Raw genomic sequence first — 20,679 nt, 5'->3', positions numbered from 1 at the left:
ACTGAGCTAACTGAAAGTCCACATGGTAAGAGATATGAACAGGTATAAAAATTCAATTTTCACTTTATTTATACCTTTTTTCCTGAAGTACAGGCAGATACAATAAGGGCAGCTAATGCAGAATATCTACAAACATAATCGCAAATACTTTTCTGCAGTATTCACCAGGGTGTCTCACAACCGAGAAGGGAACTGCATCCAGACGCATTACCTGATTATAAAATATATAAGTTCAGGCTCTCAGCCCTGTGCACCATACTACACACCTGCTTGGACATGCATTGAACAGGGGTAGATTTTAACCATAGCATATGTGTGTATGTTTGTATATATTTCAAAAAAAACAATATTGTACAGAAAAACAAACATCCCTGCTCTTCAGTAATATTTCCTATAAACGATGTACGAAAAGTGGCATCGTGACAGCACTGAAAAGATACGTTTGGATACAGTCCCTTTTTCAAACATGTTTATTCTGAACTTTAGGCCTTATAATTACAAAACAGAACTCAAAATCCACATAAGAAAAAGAAAAAAAAAAGTACTACAGCAGCAAAGCTTTTTTAATGCAAATGGTCACACTGAATAAGGCTTTCAGGACAAAAGACTCATTTTCTTTAAAATCGAAGGAATAACATGATTCCAATCTTAATCTGAATCAGGCAGCGTGTCAATGAGCTGAAAAATAAATCAGACTGAGAAGCTTCAAATATGACCATTACATTTCTGAACCAAATAATGCATTATCTATTCACTTTGATGACCAAAAAAAACAGAGTTTTCAATATAAACGATGCAAAGTCTTAACTTACAAATCAAGCAAAAAAATTACGCCAACAAAAATAAGCCTGAATGAAGAGGTCCCATTTCTGACCGTGATATAGGAAGCTGCTTGTTTTAAATGGAGGGAGAAAAACACTGTTGCAGAACCTCATTACTAGTAAATGGGTCCTTCTGTGCAATGTCAGATGAAAGTGTACTTCATATAGTACATAATGTCTTCTAATCCAGGAGTACACTGGGGACTGTGTGATGTGATCCTAGCCCACCCCCCCCCCCACCCCAAAATATAAACGTCTTTGTGGTCAATATCAAAAGATCTGTCATGGGCCAGAAGCAATCTGAAATCCAAGCAATTAATTCAAACAAACATTAATCAGACGTGTTGCCGAGTTGACATGGCCCAAAAAAAAAAAAAAAAAAAAAAAACTGCACCTGGAAACCGATAAGCTACAGCTAATCCCTATCCCCCCTGGACGGGCCAAAAGCAGCCATTATCCTGCAGCCATTTTGACCCTGCGGGGCTCCATCGCCATCGAGGCTGGTTTGCTCGCGCTCCCCATCGCTCTTCTACTTCGTTTTCTTTTCCATCGCCAGGGCGTCGTGAAGTTTCGAGACGTTCTTCTCGTACTGGTCCATCACCAACGTCCCGTTCTCGTCAAAGAAAGTCCCCACCGACTTGGTGAACTCCAGCTCCCTTGACTGTTTGGATTTGCCGTCAACGAATGCAATTCGCAGGGTGTACTTGTCATCAAACCTGCAAAAAAAAATAAATAAATAAATAAAAATAAAACATTTTATTCTCATATTTTGATATTTAATGTGTACAGCTAACATTAATGAGATCTACGGACCTCAGTAAGGTTCAAAAAGCTAGCTGGTCTTTTCATAAATTTGCACAAACTTTAAAAATGTTTTTTTATTTTTTTATTTTTAAACATGTGGATCTGATTAGACATTTCTCAACTTCCCACTTATAGCAGAGCAGTGATTGGTTATTAGCCAGCTGAGAGTGACAGGTGGAAAAATCATATGCTGGGAATTATGACTTATGCGCCGCGCCGGCTCACAAGACGTTTGCGCTGCCGCGGGACTAAAATGGCGGCGGGGATCTGGTGTGAGAGCGAGCCGAAGCCCCGTCAGTACCAGGCTGTCGGGGGAAAAGCAGGCGGCGACCGTACCGTTTGAGACTGGAGGAAAGCTGCCAGACGTGGTCTGGGTCCATGCCTGCTGGGTCTCTCTGAACAGCCACCAGGAAGATGCTCTTCTCCTTGTAGGAGGTGTACAAGGTAAGAACGCCCATCATGATGAAATACGTGACGTAGTCAGTAAAGGACAACACAGGATATACATCAACGGTGTCGCCGCAGAGTACACAGTTCTAGCAAAAGGCAGTCAGTTGCTCACAATCTAAAATATTAGCCTGTATGCAGAACTGCACTGCAAAAGCATCCATTTGCCTTCACACACCCAAACCAACACACCCACACAAATACAAGAACACACACGCATGCACACGCACACACACTTCCTGTGTAAACCACCAGCCCAGCACCTGCTCTCTCACTGGTTTCAATTGATGTCACTTCCTGTAGTTGCAGCCAAGCGAGTTCTTAAAGCAAGGACTTGCTATTCGACATTTAGCATCACCGACTTGCACATCAACGCCACACATCAAAGGATATGATATGACACAGCACAGCAGGACTGGTTTGGACTCAGGGAATGGGTGGAGGTAATCCCACACTAAAGCTACAATGGCGAAGAGGCAGGACACCGTGCATATGAACAGACGCCCATCTACGAGGCCGAAATTCTCCGCATAGCCGTACTTCTCCAACAGGACCTGCGCAACAAACAAATCAATAAGAGGTCAAAGAAATGACATAAACATTCATTACCAGCAGTCACCTACTCAGAATGGCCACCCAACCGTCAAACAACCCATGATTAAAATGGTAAAAAGGCGTTACAAAATCAACCATTCGTGTAATGGGTACAAGCTACACCCCACAGTGTGTCTGAGTCTCCATTAAATCACAATTTATAACCACACAGTGAACTAAACTGTAGGCCACACCTATTTTAAAATGCACATACGTTGTTTATGGAAAGAATGATGGGTAATGCAGTGATTATCCTTTTGGATCCTTCACCTATGCCCTTAGGGTTAGGTCTTTCCATAAACAATGATAAACACACCTGTGTTTTAAAATAGGTGTGGCCTACCGGTGAGTTCACTGTGTGGTTCCAGACACACTGTCGGGTTTAGCTTGCACCCATTATCAGCATATGAACGGTGAATTTCGTAACTCCTTTTTACCATATAAATCGATGAATAGCGTTTCAATGCTTCTCAACTTTCGGTCACAAGACGGCAAAGGGCACTTGTCCAAAACAAAATTCCCATGATCGCTTGCGCGGGGATACCTTCTTTGCAGCATCATCCAGAGAATTCTTGACAGCTGCTCCATCCCACTTGTCGATTTTCACCGGTTTCTCGTCGATCCTCCACTGAAATAAAATGGATTATGAACATGAGAGAACGTAAATTGCCGAGGTGAACAACAGTTTTCACCACGGCATTTTAAGTATTCGCGGTCCAGCTTTGCACTTATGCACGTGTACAACCTGCTGTTGAAGCATCGGACCGATCAACATAGTACTGAGAACTGTCCACAAATTACGAAACCTAAGAAATTGTTTAAATGCACGACATGTAGGTTTAACCATAACTAATGTTAAAATAACGCATTATCTCAATGATTGGTGCTGACGGCAACTAAGCTGCCTACTCAAAACAGACAGGTGGCTAACGTTAAACAAAGTACACTACAGTACAGTAGACAGCTATATTAGCTCGCTAGCTATACACGTAGCTAAAGCGTGGATAAGAAGGAAGCGATATTTATTCAACAACATGAAATAACTGTAAGTTGCTCGCAGTGTACATACCGACATCTCGCACAAATATCGCAGTAACTTATGAAGGAGCTCGCTGCAGCCCAGTGACACGTGTACTATCTGAATAGGCTTACTTGAAAAGATGACGCTAGCTAACGGTAGCTAGCTAGTTAGCAAGCAAGACAATCCTCAGCCGGTCACAAATACTGCCTAAAGAGCTAGCTGAGCTAACATTAGTTATTGTACACATCAACTATCAGCATACACACGCAATTATTTAGCAACGGTACTAATTCGGGAATACTTCTCATTCCCCCGGCAAAATAAAAAATTTCCCCAAAATTACCTAATTTAACCATGAATGTCAGATTTGTTAAAAAAAAATTAACGAATCAAACACTGGCTGGTGTGTAGCTGGCGCTAGCCGTTTCTTTACTGGGAACTCTGAATGAACAAACGTCACTAGTATATTCTCCGACAGGACGATGGACGGCAAGTATTGAAGTGCATTTCAAAGGAATAATGTCAATTGTATATACTTTGAGTATGCCACAATGGCGACAGTAACACCGAGCCAATAAAAAATGAAATATCTTACTTTTTCTAGTAAGCCATTCTTTCCGCTTTTCGCCGCCATCTTTTCTTCCTGTTCGTTTGCTGTGACCTGGGACAATATGATTGGGCGACGTAACAAATCAAACAAACCAATCGACTTTTGCAATGAAGGACAAGCAACCAAAGAGCGTAGTCTCTGGTGCAACTCAACTACGTCGCGGCAGAAATAATTGACACCCGCTACGTTTTGCTACTTTTCAGCGCTCCAAATAGCGACTTTTAAAGAAAACCCCTGGCAACTGCGTCTCTGAGAAAGTAAAAACGATCAGAAGTCCACCCAAATGTATGGCATGAATGAGGTTTGCTAATGACTTAAATGTAAATCTAAGCCTTCTTCGCCATATTTCTTGCAATTTCCGTGCCAAATTTACTTGTACTACAGTCTAAAGCTATTAGGTTACCTTTTTTTTTAGAAACTTAAGGTAGGTAAGATTTCACTCAATTTAATTACCCCTCCACCCCTCCACCTCCCACTTTGCAAAAAGACTGGATAGACTTCCAGTCATTTATTTCATTGTAATTCAAGCCAAAGGAGGCTTTTTCGAGGAAAGTAGTGTCCAAGATTATTTTTTAAATACAAGTTATTCAATAAGAGTGCATATTTTAACTTTTCTAATTTTTTTTTGAAGCATACATGTCATTATGGTGGCAAAAAGTTGGAAGAACTGATAAAACTGCAGGTGATAGATTGTCTTGAAATACATGCACATCTTTCCGAACCAATTAAACACAAATATGGTTTTACAACTTTATAATGTATTACGTTCTCATCAAGATGCAACAACGACCTAAGGCTTGGTCCCTAAACTGTGGGTTGACACAGAAGTTGAGTGTCGTTGGGTAGATGTGGGAAAAAAAGTTTGCTGTATTACACATCCCGTTAACATTATCAACACAACATTTTCAGTGAAATTAAACACTGCAGTCGTAACCAGCACAGTACAAATGACTGTGCACACAGCCGTTTTCAACACTTTAAACACAGCTACCATCTCATATGGATGGCTGCTCTTTAAGGAGGGGAAGTTTCCCAGAAAAATGTATGAGCTCATGAAGCCGGTGGTCTGTGCCAATCACGTTATGGAACCACAGTTATAGAACAGAGTTGACTTCTTCACTGCAAATTAATGAACAAAAGAGAGACAGCGAAGGCAGACGGGTTAAAGATTACATATGCACGGGGCAGGTTTATTACACACAGACAGGGGGACCATTGTTCCTCACATACATTTCTACAGTCCTTCCAAGACACCGATTTTCTCTTTGCAACATATTAAAAATGATCACAATAAAATATATAATTTCTAACAGTTTCTTTAATTATAACATTGCAATATTAAATAAACCAACATATTACAGTATGTTACATAATTACAGGACATTACTGAAGTAGTGTGTGTACAAAAAAAAAAAAAAAACCCTCAACATGCTTTCAACACTTGCGATAGTTAATGAAAAAAGAAAATCTGAATAAAAATATACTGTCTATGCCAGATAATTTGCGAAATTATTTGTGACAAGAAGTGGAAGACACAAGCTTTAAAGACCTGGGGAAAAAAATCCAGTTGCTTACATTCCCCCCCCCCCCCCGACTCAAAACTGAAATTTTCAACGGCATCTAGGGTTGTGCAAATGAAACCTTAAACCCATGGAAATTGCTTTGCCTGTATATACAACATTCTCAAATCAGGTATATTGGTCATTTGCTTTGAATATGCTCAACGAACAACACTTTCCATGATGACATCAATAAAATACAAATGTAAAATTTCCCCTCGAAACTTGAATTTTAAAAGTCAATTAAATAGTCACACAACAGGATATTGTAATTGTGTTGTCAATCTAATCATTTCAAGCAACAGCCCTAGATGCCTTTGAATGCATTCACACATTCCTTAAAACAACATGATTCAGTATGTTCCTCCTCACACAGTGCACCTGCACACACTGTTCCAAGCAGTCGGAGAGATTTCATTTCCCAAATGCAATCAAAATGAACGCACAGTGTGAAGAACATCGGACTGTGAAACTAACTTCTCTGTCAGGATCTAATAAAAGCAGCAATATATACTTTGCAGAATGTTGGAAGATCCCCCCCCCCAACAAAAGTGGGGGTATGGAGCGCTAACACAACTGCACTACTGACAGGGGCTCTGTTTCTGAAAGTCCACGGTTTATTCCCTAAAACTGGATCACTGCCAGGCTTTATGCTGGAAGGAAACCAGTGAAAATTTGTGAATGGAATTGAGCTGCAGTGCTATACCAGTTGGTAAGGAAAAAACCAAGTACATCTCAATATATCTGCTGTCTGTTTTTGATGAGGGTGTGATAACAGCAAGCACATTTCTGTGCTTATAAACCCAAATTGCCATTTTAAATCACACCGCCACCACCACAACCGTAGGAAAGAATCCACTTTGGCACAAACCTAGTTTACTTGCTCCTGAAATATCAAAATAAACCTATATACAGTGAGTAGGCCTATATGTATGTGCCCATATGTCAGCGTACACATTTGTGCATATTCATTACACCTTAAATAATTGTTAGCTAAGCATTTAAACATTTGACATAATTAAAGCTCATTTTGGCAGACGGCAGACTAACATGACATGTTTTTAAAAGCTTTAACAGAAAGTAAAAGTAGAAGGTCAAATTATATCTATAGCCCTTGAAAGACCGTTAGACAAAAAAGCAACAAATATGAATTAGTCAGATTCGGAACTCCTTCTGGGATCAGAGCTGGCTGGCAGGTATTAAAGGGTTCGGCCAAATGCTGGGATTCCAGCACGTTTCTGCCCTGATGCATAGTTCAGTGTTGCAAAAACGCAAGGCAAGACACAGTGGTCGGTATTTTTCCATTTTCTAAAAGCTGTGACTGGGAACAGGGGAGAAATATGCTTCAGTTTTTATTTTTATATCAGATCATCTCTAGGACAGGCCAAACTGCCGGCACAGAGCATCCTACACTGACACGAGAGAAAAAAAACAAACTATGAAATATAAACAAAAGCAGAACACAAATGCGACTGTAATGTTTGTGTAGAAATCAGTCAGCTCTAAACACTACTCATGGCCTGCTACTGTACTGAACGTTATCCCAGGAACACCTGTGCTATCAGGTTGCTGATTGGAGCACTTAAAGGTACTCTAGTACTCAAAGTCACCTCATTGGCCAGTTCCTCAACTGTTGCTGGATTAACCACTAGCAACACAGCAAAAGAAAATAAAAAAGTATTGCCAATATTTTTTACCTTTTTCATTAATGGTGAAAACGAAAGCAAAAACTGATGCGAGAGTGTTTTTGAGTTTCTCACTAGCCTTCTCTGACCTACCCCACTGCGAGGACACTTCCAAGTCAAAATAACTTAAATCTAAGTGACCACAGCAGTTAGTAAATAATTTTAACTAATAAAAATGGCAACTGCATAAGTAGTTTTGAAGCTTTTGACAGAAAACATACAGTAGGGTTTCAATACAATCACATAACCAATCAATTTTTTTTCTAGGTTTATAAAAGAATTCAGGTGAAATTTATAGTGGTGAATTTGGTATGTGGTCAAAATACGTATATAGATACAGATAAAGTTATTTGTGCACTTTAAAAGTCAAAAGGAATTATAACACCATGATCATTCAAACAATTCCCCAAATAAACATCATAGAAAAACTTCCCCATTAACTCTTAACTGGCAAAAGCTTCAACATGGAGGCATGAAGAATGTAAAAGAAAATATAAGCAGACACAATAACCAAGGGCATTTTTCATTCTGAATAATCAAAGCCATGATTTTTTTTACATTAATATGAAACCTGCCAGTCTTGAATAATGACGTTGGTAAAACTGGATTGCTCTCCTTTTAACCTTCGTTCCACATTAATTTCCTGGGGGTGGGGGGGGTCTCATTGAAAACACACATCATTTTTCAACCACTGAACACTAACTCAGATTGTGACAAAAATAACAATACTCGTACATTATATTCTCATTCTTGGGAGTACACAGACACCGTTCCGTACTTTGTTGACAGTTCCATTCAAATAATGTGTAAAGATAGTCCGTTCCTATTTGGATACGCATCTAATAAATACCTACATGTAAATGTTGAATTGACTTCGTAGCGATTTACAGGGCGATGTTAGAATCCAAGCGGCTCATCTGTGTCACACCGATCCATCAGTAATCCATGCATTTAGAAACTAAGTAACAGCCTTGCATTTTATGAAGAACTATAATGCTGATTCTCTTTTTACCGCAATCATTTTACCACCGGAGAGGAGTAATCAAATTAATTTTACCAATGAGTCAATAATTAATTTTAATACGAAGCAAAGAGAGCGCAGACCAGCTTATGTGGTCCTTCACAACAGTCGTGAAGAACACTTCACCCACTGTACATTTTAGAAATCATAAAGCTGATGAACTCAGCAAATATGAGTTTTTTTTTAAATAAAAGGTGGTTCCACACACTAACCTCTGAATTTCCCATTCAGGTAAAGGGCTGTGAGGTGACCTCACGTCTAATGCAGGAAGGACTGGAAGGCGAGCAGAGAGGAAGGAGAGAGGTGACAGAGCCAAACGTCTGTCACCAGAATCAGAGCCGATGAGTAACAAGGACGGGCCAAAATATTTTTGGGCGTGGCAGAGCTGAAAGTTGCATCAGACCAAAGAAAACGTGAAGGGGAAAAAAATACGAATTGTTTCAAATGCGACAACATTGGGGTATTAAATAATTTCAAAAACTGAAAAGACGTGTGCAGTAAACATTAAACTTGTGAGACTTACATTCAATCTGGACAAGTGAACAGGGTGAAAATGCTCCTGTGAGCCTGCATTCCCTTTATCACAGGTATACAAACATGGTCATGAGTTTGTACAGAAGATCGCTCCCTCATAAAACTAAAAACGCTAGGCCATGACACAAGTATTAATATTCATTTTTAGACACACTAACATTTATACATACACACCCTCTACGCTAAAATGTCTTTGTTGTACACTTTCATACCCATGTTTTTGGAAATTCCCCGTCCTGTCCTTTTGGAAGATGCGGTTAACTGTGTTGTTATTTTACCCATGTGACCAGGGCTGCCTGTTGCCAGGGGTGACACTAGTGGTGGAAGAGTGAGACTTCTCAAAGCCCATTATGCAGGGCTTTCAGATGTGCTAAATTGATTTCTTGTAAGAACCAATACAAAACCTTTGCTCCCCATAGCAACCGTATGATTGGCAGCCAACTTAGCCACTGTTCATTATTGGTAGGCGCTGTGCACTTTGGTGTCTACCTTTATTCACACAGGTTAGCGGTCCTGTTGTTACTAAGTCCTATCTGTCCTGTCATTACTAAGTCCTATATGTCCTGTTATTACTAAGTCCCATCTGCTTCCTGTCATTACTAAGTCCCATCTGCTTCCTGTCATTACTAAGTCCTATCTGCTTCCTGTACCTGGGCACCTCCAATGCATCAGTCTTTTTGGTGTACGTTACCCAAATTTTTTTAAAAAAGGTTCACAAAACAAAATATATGCGTGTGTTGTAGATTAGAACAGATCTTTCAGGAATAACCACAGGTGACCCATACCACCCACAAACATTAAACTAATTCTGCAAATTATCAACAAAAAAAAATCTTTTTTGAGATGATGTTAAATGCATTTATGGTAAATGTAAGCTTCTCGTTACGTCTGATAAAATACACATGATCAATCTCTAGTATTTGCAACTGAATAGATCAGTTTATGACCTTCAAAAAAAAACAATATAACGGCAAAGTCATTATGACATTTTAAAAATTAGATAACTAAAAAAAAAACCAAAGAAAACATGCCCCCTGTGCAATAGAAATACTTATAGGAGTTTCCATCCTCATTCACCTTCAGCTCTTCATCGCGCAGGACTAATTTAAGTGCCTAAACAGGAGAAAATGGCTGAAGCGTGGAGAAGCGTGTCGGCTGACTGACCCGAGACGCAGTCCAGGCTAAAGCGGGCTGTAGCCGAGGCGCTAGCTCTTCTTGGAGATCCTGACGGACCTGCGCGGGCTGTACTCGGCGTGGCCGTCGGGGAAGGCCCAGGACCGCAGCAGGTACCGGTCGGGGCTGCTCTTTCCCGCCTCCATGTTGAACTGTCTCTGCAGCTTGAGGGCGAGCTGGCGGTCCTGCTGCTCCTGCTGCAGCGAGCGCTCGTACAGCCGCCCCGCCCGCCGCTCGCCGTCGCAGACCCTCCGGGCGCGCCCCGACGCCTCCAGGTGCTTGGTCTTCTGGTTCCTCTTCCTGCCCCTGCGGGACGCGGGCGTGCCCCTCAGGCTGTTTTTGGGGCCGGGGTTGATCCTCTGCTCCGGCGGCTCTGGCGGTCTGGGGTCGCTGCGCTTGCTGTACAGGAGCAGGATGGGCCCGTCCCGCGCCCCCACGCGCTCGCCGTCCCGCGCCTCCTGCTCCTCCGACTCCTCGCAGGAGCCGGCGCCCCTCCGCAGGGCGGGCGGGGTCCGGGCCTTGGCCAGGCGTTTCACAGGGGGGCTCTGTTCCCCGGCGGGACGCTCGAATATCAGCCTCCTCTTATTGCACACCTTGCCCGTGTCCCGCTCTTTCAGCGCGCCCCGTCCCGAGGCGTCCGGCCTCCTCCTGCCCCTCTCCGCGGGGCTCCGCCTGGGGGCGGAGTCTTGGAGGGCGGGGCTGGTGCCGGTTCCTCGGGAGGACACCCTGCTGAGCTGCCGGTCCGTCTCGATCTGCCTCCACTTCTGCAGGATGGTGGGGCTGGCCTCGTAGCTGGTGGGCTTGTGCAGGCCGCGGCTCAGGTTCCGCGGGGTGGACTTGACCACGGTGGGCTGCAGGAAGCGCCCGTCCGGCAGCCGTTTGGGCGGGGTGCAGGGGGAGCACACGATGGGCTTGAAGTGGTTCAGCTCCTCCGAGATGCTGTCGTTGCTCTCGGGGCTGATGGACCGCTCCGGTTTGGAGGCGGTCGCCACGGCGATGCCCCGCCAGGGAAGCCTCCTCTCGGAGGCGAGGGCCGGGGCGGAGAGGGACCGGCTGTTCTCCGTCGACAGCAGGATCCCCGCGTTGTAGCTGTAGGCAATGGAAGCCTGAGGGGAGAAAACCATTAAAAAGCCTTACGATGTAGCCAATGTGCATGCTGAAATTAGCATTATTAGCAATGTAGCCAATGTGCATGCAGAAATTAGCATTATTAGCAATGTAGCTAATGTGCGCCCTGAAATTATGATAAATATACTGTGATGTAATGTATTGCGATAACATGTAATACTGCACTGTAATGTACTGTAATGCAAGGTACTGTGACACGATGTACTGTAAAGTACTGTAATGTACTATAAAGTACTGTAATGTAATGTACAGTGTTGTACTGTCCTGTGATTTAATGTACTGTAATGTGATACAATTCACTGTGATGTAATGTAATGTGATGCACTGTACTGTGTAACGGACTGTGATGTAATCTATTGTGATGTAATGCACTGTGATGTAACGTGCTCTGTACCTCTGCCATAGCAGACAGCCGTGGCGGGCAGCCGTCCTTCGCCCGGCCCTCCTCACCGTCGGTACAGCTTCTGCTCCGCTGCACCACCCTGTTCTGCAGACTGCTGAGAAAGGGGCGGGGCCTAATATCATGCTTCTGATGAAACCCCTCAACTGGAATATAACAGTAGTAACAATACTACTAATAATAAATAATAGATCATTTCTGTTAATGGTGTTAAATGCCTATAATGATGACTATGGATGTAAATCAGTAATAGTTCATAGTTAACTGCATAATTAATATGAAAGGTGTTAAGTTACATTCGGCTGGAGGCTGGAGAGCTCCTGGTTTTGCGCACGAACGCAGACACGTGCCTGCTCCTCCTTCCGGCCGGCTCTTCGTTCTCCAGATCGGATAACACCCCAAAGATCTGAGCGCGGAGACGACACACAAAAACTTCAGACAATGTTTCACAAACACTGTGACACTTGAGAGCAGTTTTGGCTGATTCCAGTGCCCCAGTACCCCCTCGTTAGCCACAGAGGCAGGGACACACAGAGGCAGGGACACACAGAGGCAGGGACACACAGAGGCAGGGACACACAGAGGCAGAGACACACAGAGGCAGAGACACACAGAGGCAGGGACACACACAGGCAGGGACACACACGGCAGGGCAACAGAGCAGGGACACACAGAGGCAGAGACACACAGAGGCAGGGACACACACAGGCAGGGACACACAGAGGCAGAGACACACAGAGGCAGAGACACACAGAGGCAGGGACACACAGAGGCAGAGACACACAGAGGCAGAGACACACAGAGGCAGGGACACACAGAGGCAGGGACACACAGAGGCAGGGACACACACAGGCAGGGACACACACAGGCAGGGACCACCACAGGCGTTGTCTGAGGGCCAAAGAATGCCAGACAGGGACACGCTGCACTGGACAGGTAATGTGAGATGAGGATCCGTGGATCACATGCACTCCAGATCAGCAGTATGCACTGTCCTTAGAGAGCTGCAGGGTGTGCAGTTTTTGTTGTTGTTGTTGTTACTCAGTACGTAACTGATCAGGTAAAGCAGTGGATCACAGAGCTATTTCACCTCCCTGCGTTCCCCGGGGCTGAAATGGCAGCAGATTTAAAGATGAATGAAAAGCCCGGATCTTCCTTGTGATTGGCTGCGACAAACCAAACAGGCTGAGACCACAGAGCAGGTATCTGCGTGCCCAAACCCTGGACAGAATCGAAGACAGCATCTGCATCCAGGAGCTAGCACTGTTATGCAGTGACAAACTGGGGATACTGTGGCCATGTGATACTGGGCAATGAGTGAGCTGACCTGATACTCACTAAGCCTATTGAAGATAAATGCTAATTAGCATAATCGAGTCAATCATCTCATATCTCTGCTCAATCAAGTTTCAGAATACATCTGAAGTGAAAGATTTCACAATTATACCTATTGTGACCTGGTGAATGTGTTATGGACAGACTGTGTAGCTCCAGTCACTGACAATGTCCAAAAACAAAATCAGTCAGAGGATTCCCCACAATTAAATCATACAGAGAAACCACACTGAAAACATGCAGAGATATCACATTGAAATCATACAAGGAAATCACACTGAAACCATACAGACAAACCACCACCAGTGTTGTTTTTCACTGATCACAGTCTAACCCTGGCTGTGCTCATGCACATGCCCGTGGAAAGATATGCAATGATTCGCCCTGATCGGTAACACAAAAGGAAGAACCTACAGAGTCTTGAAAGTGCTTTGGTATTCCACATTCCTCCATTTTCTGGTGAGGCTGTGTTCTCTTCTTCTCCTCTTTCACTACCACCTGAAAAAAAGGAATATTCATTGGTCTCACGTGATGTCACTTCCTGTAATCGCCGCCCTGTGTGTTTTTACACTGACTCCTTGTAAACCATCAAACCTATTGACTTGATATTGAATAATACGTGCACCATTAAGGGTGGCAGTTTATTTTGTAATTACGGCTGTAGTTTATTTCCTGGGAGACTACCGAGAGACGAATTAAGCTGCAAAGTACTTGGCCACACTCTTTCCATCATTTCTGTTAACGCTACATTGAGAACAATGGTTCCACACTGAGCTCCTCACTAACAATTTCCTTCTGCAAGCTGTTGAATTTCTACAAATGAAATTTTCATGGAATAGGTTTTCACTCAGACTGTCCAAAACCGCATCCCACAAATTAATGAGCCCAAGTTGAATTTGAGGGGTGGCGCAGCCAAAATGAACACCGATGATACTCAAACACGCGTCCATTTCTTTCACATGCAAATCAAGGCAACGTTATAGCCAGGTTAGCCATAATTTCTGTTATAAAATACAGTAAGTGAGAAAAAAAATAAAAGATCTAGAATGTTTAGCTAACTTAAAGGAATATGTTTGTGAAAGAACTGAAAAGCTTGTGAAATCCTAACATTGACGCACAACAGCTTATCTAGTGCTAGTCAAATAAAATACAAGCGATGTCTCACCGTTTAGACCCTATTTGGACGAGTTGTTTTTATTTGACTGAAGCACTCTACATACAAGCGTATTCTGCTATTTGACCTGCTGGTGAAAAGAAATCAATACTAGACAAACTCTGGGAAAAGGAGCTTCTATGAAATGAGCCATTTCATGCCTCCTTACCCCTCCTCCTATAAAAGACCCCCCCCCCCCAGTTAGGGGCCAGTCATGAGATAATGTGCTTACTCAAACATTACAAACAAAACAATGTAGCATAAAACTGTATAAAGCACAGGTATGGGATGTCAATGGAATTACCTTATTCTTTTGCAGTTCATAGTCCTGTCGGATGTCTCCTGGTTTACAAATGTGGGCAGGGGAACAGAATATTTTTTCTGTAGGAAAAAAAAAAAGAACGACCTCACAATCATAAACTCAAAGGCCTCGCTTGCTGCTTTATCTAGTGAAGCGTTTCAGATAAGCAATGGAACATTTCTACCCATATTTTAAAATGTTTAAAAATGAGTAAAATCTAAAAACACAAAAAGAATGATGAACAATCCAGATTAAATCAGATTAAAATTATTACAGCATATAAAGTGAGTGCTAACTTAGTCTTCCCAAAAAAGCTGTATGTTCGACTGTCACACTGCTATCTGTTGATTACAAAAGCTCCACCCACAGAAAACTACACATGCCCGGACTAGTCAAACTCCAAAATGGCTAGTTAGCCCAGACGTGCGACTTGACAGGTAGACTAAATTCAGTCTACTTTCATTTGTTAAATTTGATGCAGTGACATTAATATACTAGCGATTATAAAATCAATTCCAGCATTTACTAGTTCTAGCTCAAGGGGGAGCGACGTTCTCATACAGCTAGCTAACTTGCTTAACAGCTAGCCCAGAGCTAGCCAAAGTTAATTAACTTTACTGACTGCCGCCCCTACTATTGTCTACCAAATAAAATATATAGGCTACGGCAGACTTAACCTTACTGACATCGCTTGCTTGATATACTTACAACTGAACACATGAATTCGCCATGTTTGCAACACTGAATTTATCAATACGTATTCTAAACGAACTACTTGATGACACCGCTAGCTTCCTAGATAACATTAGCCAGCAACTACCGAGCTCGCCAGCTAACGGTAACTATAGTAACTAGTTAACTATAATACAGCAAAAGCATAGAAACAGATGAGCGACTCCTCAGCGCGCTAACGGCTATACACCGCTTGCTAGACACAGCAGAATAGCCAGTCAGCTACATAGCATAGGTAGGTAGGTAGCCGTTAGCTAGCCAGTTACAGGAACAACAAAAAGTTAGGTAAAAAGCCAGCTATGTAACAGCATGAAACACTGACTCTCCTGTCATTAACGTTAGATCGTCAGCTAGCCTAGCACTATCGTTCGTAACTTAATATTGCTAAATGCCATGCAGCATTGATTGCACTAGCTAGCTACTTAGCTAACATTAGCTGTCTTTTACATAAACACATCTCGCCAGCTAACGAGTTTACCGAGCGTAACGATATAATGTCGATTGCTTACTAGTTTCACAACACAACATTTACGGCTTCAAATATAAACGCCACATTATGATATTTTATATTTGGGGTAACTTGTTAATCTAGTTGGCTAATTTTTATTGCTGGTACACAACACAGCATATCTAACATAGGTGTCCTTAGCGAACTAGCACAGGTTGGTGGTCAACTCCGTAGTTTACCTTCTCCCTCTTGTCGCTCCATTCTCCGTTTGCATTTCTCGGGATAACTCTGTCTGACCATATCCCAAAGTTCGGTGTTTACCAGGCCCTTCTCCCGGGACTGTCTGCGGGCCCAGCTGGACACTCGGAGCCGACAGAGCGGACAGCACAGACTGGTAAACTGTACTGCTTGCTTAAAACAGGGTAGACACACCGAGTGTCTGCAAGGCATAGTAACGGGTTCCAGGAAGATTTCATGACACACCGGGCACCTGGCCTCCTCCAACGTTAGTAACCGTGTAGTTTCTTTTTCTTCTGGCTGTTCATCCTTGGCCCCGTTCCTGCTTTTCTGTTTTTCCCGCTGTCCAATAAGTCCACTTGGGGACTTGGCGGGGCCCGCAGCCGCCATATTTATTGGTGTTTCCCTGTCTCAATTTGGAAAAAAAAAAAAAAAAAAAGCTCCACCTGGTGGCCACAGACGGAATCAAAATGGTCCCAGGATAACATTCATGTGGTGTCGATGTTCTACGAACTCGGGTTTTGTTACGCATGTTGACAGCTTTAATCCGTGGTACCAATAACGACACAGTTATTGAAACTAGCAAACAAAACCCATCAGTTTGACTGATCAAGTTATGGGCCCATACCCAGGATATGGGAGGACTCTATCGGTTAGGGGTCGGCGTTTCATCTAGCTCTTCAGCGACCCCCGCTAGTCGATCGGACGCCCGTTGCAGTCATTGGGCATTTGCACATACATCATAACCTGTAAATGTACCAGCAATTTTCCGTGTCGGCGTCCAATGTGAGCAAGAACAGGAGCAGGAGACGATTAGACGATTTTACATGCAGGACTTCCTCTTCACTGCGTCAGGACGTAAGATTTATGGAAATATTCCAGCATATGAGTGGGGTAATATAAACAAGATCAGTTGAGGTTATGGCCCTGATATATGTGTGGTTTAGAGAAAATGTAGGCTGTATGTGAGAAAAAACATTGCATTTTTGCATGCTTTGTAGCTAAATCCAGGCTTGTGGGAATTTTGCCAATTTCTGGCAATATCTGTGTTTTTATTGTTTTGTTATTATTTATTGTTTATCATTTTATTGTCTTATTGTTTTATGGTTGCCCTTGTCAATTTTTATGTAGTTGTTGGCAAATGTTGTAAACCCTGGCTACAGACCAAATTTTCCCCCATGGGACAAAAAAGATTGATTGATTGAAATAAACAACTATGCTGACATGTGTAGAGGACTCTTCCCTGTCATGAAATGTACTGTAGAGCAGTGTTTTCTTCAGGCTTCACATAACATTACATTACATTACGTTTGGCAAATGCTTTTATCCAAAGCGACGTACAAAAGTGCATTTCATGGTCATAAGCTTTGAATTCCATGTGTGTGGGGGAAATTTCCATGGAGAAAGCCAAAATTGCATTATATTATATTATAATGTTATATTATATTAGCTACCCAGGCCACACGTAATTTGAATTAATGAGTGAACAGTCAGTTGTAGTACTCGTAGACAGGGCTACAGATGGGGGTTGGACTGGGACAACTGTTGGCTGTGGTCCACCTTGTAGTTATAAGTTATAGACCCCATTATATAATAATAGAATATGTCCAAAGATTTTTTTTCCCATGAAGGGGCATTAGTAATTAGTCTACCAATTGACTGACACAACTATCAGTTAAATAATTCCAGATTCTGATCTATAACAATCTAACAAAAGTATTGCTTGGAATTTTAGACTTCTGCCTTGTTTCACTGAATTGTGTCATTTTCTTTCAGTTAACTGAGCTTAATGGATTTGATATTTCCAAATAGTGACCCTTACTTTATTTTTTCCCATTCACAATAAAATATAATATCATTATGGCCTGTAATTAATTATTTGCATCAATCGATGATGTAGCAGATAAATTCAATAGTGAAAATAAATAATCACCTTTCTCCCTTACCTCTCTCCCACACACACACACAAACTGTGTTTATCACTTTTAATGATTATTGATATCCCACTAGCTCAAGCATGATGAGAATGTAACACCACTTCAAAGCCAGTAATAATGAAAAATGTTACAATTTACCCATTTAAGGCATAAGATCACAAATATATGATTAGAATGTTCTTAACTGAACTTTGTAATACTGATGCAACAATCACTACTGGAATTCTAGAACACTGCAAAACATTAAAAAAAACCTGCTCTTCAAAGGGATAAATCAAAATCCAATAACAGATCAAGGACTAACTGATTGGTTGGGTGCATCACTTCCAAGATCTATAGTAGCAGAAAGGTTTAATTCTTAGTTTCCATAGATTTTGGGTTGCAATATACAAATGATAATTTACTGTAGTACACCCATTGACCCCAAGATCCACAGTTAAAATCACATCATGATTTCAAAACTGTAGAGGAATCAACTGTGCTGGATAATATTTTTTCAGTCCTCACAATATGTGAGAGACACAGCATCTAAAAGGGAAAACAAAATACAATATCACTGCAATGTTTAAAACTGTTAGAAACATTATGATGCATTTTAAACATTTGTGCAATACTGTATGTCAATAACAAGTTTTAGAATTTTTTTGAATAATCTGTGTTCTCATTTGTTGGAATGTGACAGGGTTGCCACGATATCCAATATATCAAGATATGATGTAACAATTAAAAGTAAATTTCGCTGATATTATTATTATTAATAAGGGTTAAATTCACATAATACTTGGTTATTATTATTTTACATTTGCTTTATTAATGGTGCCAGTTATCTGATGCGCAGTCGTATCCCTGATAATCGACATAGAAGAGGGTTCTCTCATTTGCGGCGAAGTAACGAGACACGCTTTCGCCTAATGGTGAAAGTCGCAAGGCAGGCTTTTGTAGGCCTATTTGTGCTACCTGGTACCGTCGCGCCACTCCGTCGTGTAACCTCCTAAAACCAGAGAGGGTTAACATGCTCCTTTTCCTGGCTAACAACGCATAAAATAAGATGCAACACCGAACATATCAAAGTAGTTTGCGTTTAGCCCTGGAAAAAAAAAATCTTATTTTAGAGTGTAAATAGAGTGTCACTTAATTTAATGTTATGTAATTTAAATGGTAATGTTTCTTAATTATTCGGCAGTTATTAAGTGTTCATGTGACGTTCATTTAAGTTTTGAATTTATTTAAGATTATTTTGATTTTGAAGTATTTGTTATTAAAGACAATCGTTGTTTTAACTAAAACATGCCTTATTTAACTTAAGCTTCTGGTCTGGGTCATTTTCTGGAGTTGGTCATACTGTAACCAACTGAAGTAAGCAGCGCTAAGGCTTCTGCAATTCCAGATCAATGCTGCCATCAGGCCACACTCGGTAATTACTTCTGTTCACGTTGTCATAATTCCACTGTAATACAGAAAACGATAATATCAAATATCATCACGTTTCTTAAAGGCAAATCGACAATTATGAAAGTGGGATATCGTGACAACCATAGAATGTGGCACTGCAGAGCCTGGTAACTTACACAAATCCTTTTCCACAGCTGAAGGGCCCGAACGGCAGTTCTGTTGGCAGACAGACTGGGCGACAGACGCCGCCGTAGTTGGTACAGCCCCAGGGGAAGGCTGCGGTCTCCCCTCCCTGACCTGCCGTCACAGTGGAAAGTGAACAGTGGTCCCGTCTATTTTCACTGGATTGCGGCAAAACATGTACAAAGTGTAGCATCGCCTTCTAACAGGAGGGGAACCTCAAAACAATGTTCACAGAACATAAGGGTCAAAAACTGTTTTCAGGAAAAGGATCAAATGGCAATGTAGATAAAGCAACAAATACAAGATACAGAAAATCCTAAAGATCCAGGTACTGCTGCAGTGGAATCATTTTAATTAGATTGCTCCCTCTCTGGGGTCTGACAGTGCTGGATATGTTTTCAGCTTGTGGTGTTGACAGGATGAAGTAAATTTCAATATGAAAACACTCAAGTCTTTGAAAATATTGTTAGTTTTTGCCTTTTCACTAGGGGTTAAGGCTCTTGATCAAATAAATTGTGCATGAAACCAGCGCATCCATGAGAGGCATCAATTGTAAAGCGCTTTGGATAAAAGAGCTATATAAATGCAGTCCATTTACCATTTACCAAACCAAAAAACTGGCCCAAAAGTACACACATACACATAGACACACACACAGACAAGCACACATGCGCTTACATACTGTATAAACAAACAATAGCAACTACAGTCCTGTAAGGAGAATTATAATGCAGACTTAAGAACAAAATACAACACACTTGGCGTTTCCTTATAAAAGATAACAGCAGAAGCATATTAAGCGTATTATACAAAACGGGTTATTCACCACACTCACAAGCAAAGGCCATGAGAGCCAGCACCATCAGAAGCATCACACGTTGGCGGTCCATGATCGTCGTCTGATCCAAACGCTCCGGTGCAGTATCGTTGCAGTGCAGCGGCTTTATCCGCTCAGAAGCACAACGCAATGCTTACCAAAACAGTCTATGAGGAGGGCCAAAACAGGCCATTCCTTCTCTGTGGCAAAGCAAAATGGCTCCCAACGCAAAATGCAATTATGTGAAGATGAATGGCCTATATTGTGCCTAAGTTGCATTTAGTGGTGTGGACACGTCCACCGGCAGTACAGATTCGCTGAGGGGAAGATTAGAATCACCTGATTTC

General features: G+C 42.0%; 2 protein-coding genes across 5 annotated transcripts; both read right to left on the bottom strand.

The window, feature by feature from the left end:
- Nucleotides 1–45: 45 nt before the first annotated feature.
- spcs2 (signal peptidase complex subunit 2) lies at nucleotides 46–4,439 on the bottom strand. Of its 2 annotated transcripts, none has more exons than XM_064303098.1 (5): nucleotides 4,283–4,439; nucleotides 3,211–3,294; nucleotides 2,467–2,626; nucleotides 1,962–2,097; nucleotides 46–1,537 (listed from the first exon to the last, which is right to left on the bottom strand). In XM_064303098.1, the coding sequence occupies exons 1-5, from the start codon at nucleotides 4,319–4,321 to the stop codon at nucleotides 1,351–1,353; spliced, it is 606 nt and encodes a 201-aa protein (XP_064159168.1). In that variant the 5' UTR covers nucleotides 4,322–4,439; the 3' UTR covers nucleotides 46–1,350. The 2 variants fall into 2 exon arrangements, with proteins under 2 accessions (XP_064159168.1, XP_064159169.1); XM_064303099.1 differs by lacking the exon at nucleotides 4,283–4,439 and adding an exon at nucleotides 3,736–3,801.
- A 1,020-nt stretch (nucleotides 4,440–5,459) lies between these two features.
- rnf169 (ring finger protein 169) lies at nucleotides 5,460–18,444 on the bottom strand. Of its 3 annotated transcripts, none has more exons than XM_064303086.1 (6): nucleotides 16,006–18,444; nucleotides 14,590–14,666; nucleotides 13,547–13,630; nucleotides 12,094–12,203; nucleotides 11,792–11,894; nucleotides 5,460–11,375 (listed from the first exon to the last, which is right to left on the bottom strand). In XM_064303086.1, exons 1-6 carry the CDS (start codon nucleotides 16,391–16,393, stop codon nucleotides 10,302–10,304), a joined length of 1,836 nt encoding a protein of 611 aa, XP_064159156.1. In that variant the 5' UTR covers nucleotides 16,394–18,444; the 3' UTR covers nucleotides 5,460–10,301. The 3 variants fall into 3 exon arrangements, with proteins under 3 accessions (XP_064159156.1, XP_064159157.1, XP_064159158.1); XM_064303087.1 differs by having other exon boundaries at nucleotides 11,792–11,891; XM_064303088.1 differs by having other exon boundaries at nucleotides 13,547–13,615.
- Between the last annotated feature and the right edge of the window lie 2,235 nt (nucleotides 18,445–20,679).

The sequence above is a fragment of the Anguilla rostrata genome, chromosome 12 (genome assembly GCF_018555375.3).
Source record: "Anguilla rostrata isolate EN2019 chromosome 12, ASM1855537v3, whole genome shotgun sequence".
Classification (NCBI taxonomy): Eukaryota; Metazoa; Chordata; class Actinopteri; order Anguilliformes; family Anguillidae; genus Anguilla; species Anguilla rostrata.
The sequence above is the reverse complement of the archived record's forward strand: the minus strand, read 5'-3'. Positions and strand labels throughout refer to the sequence as shown.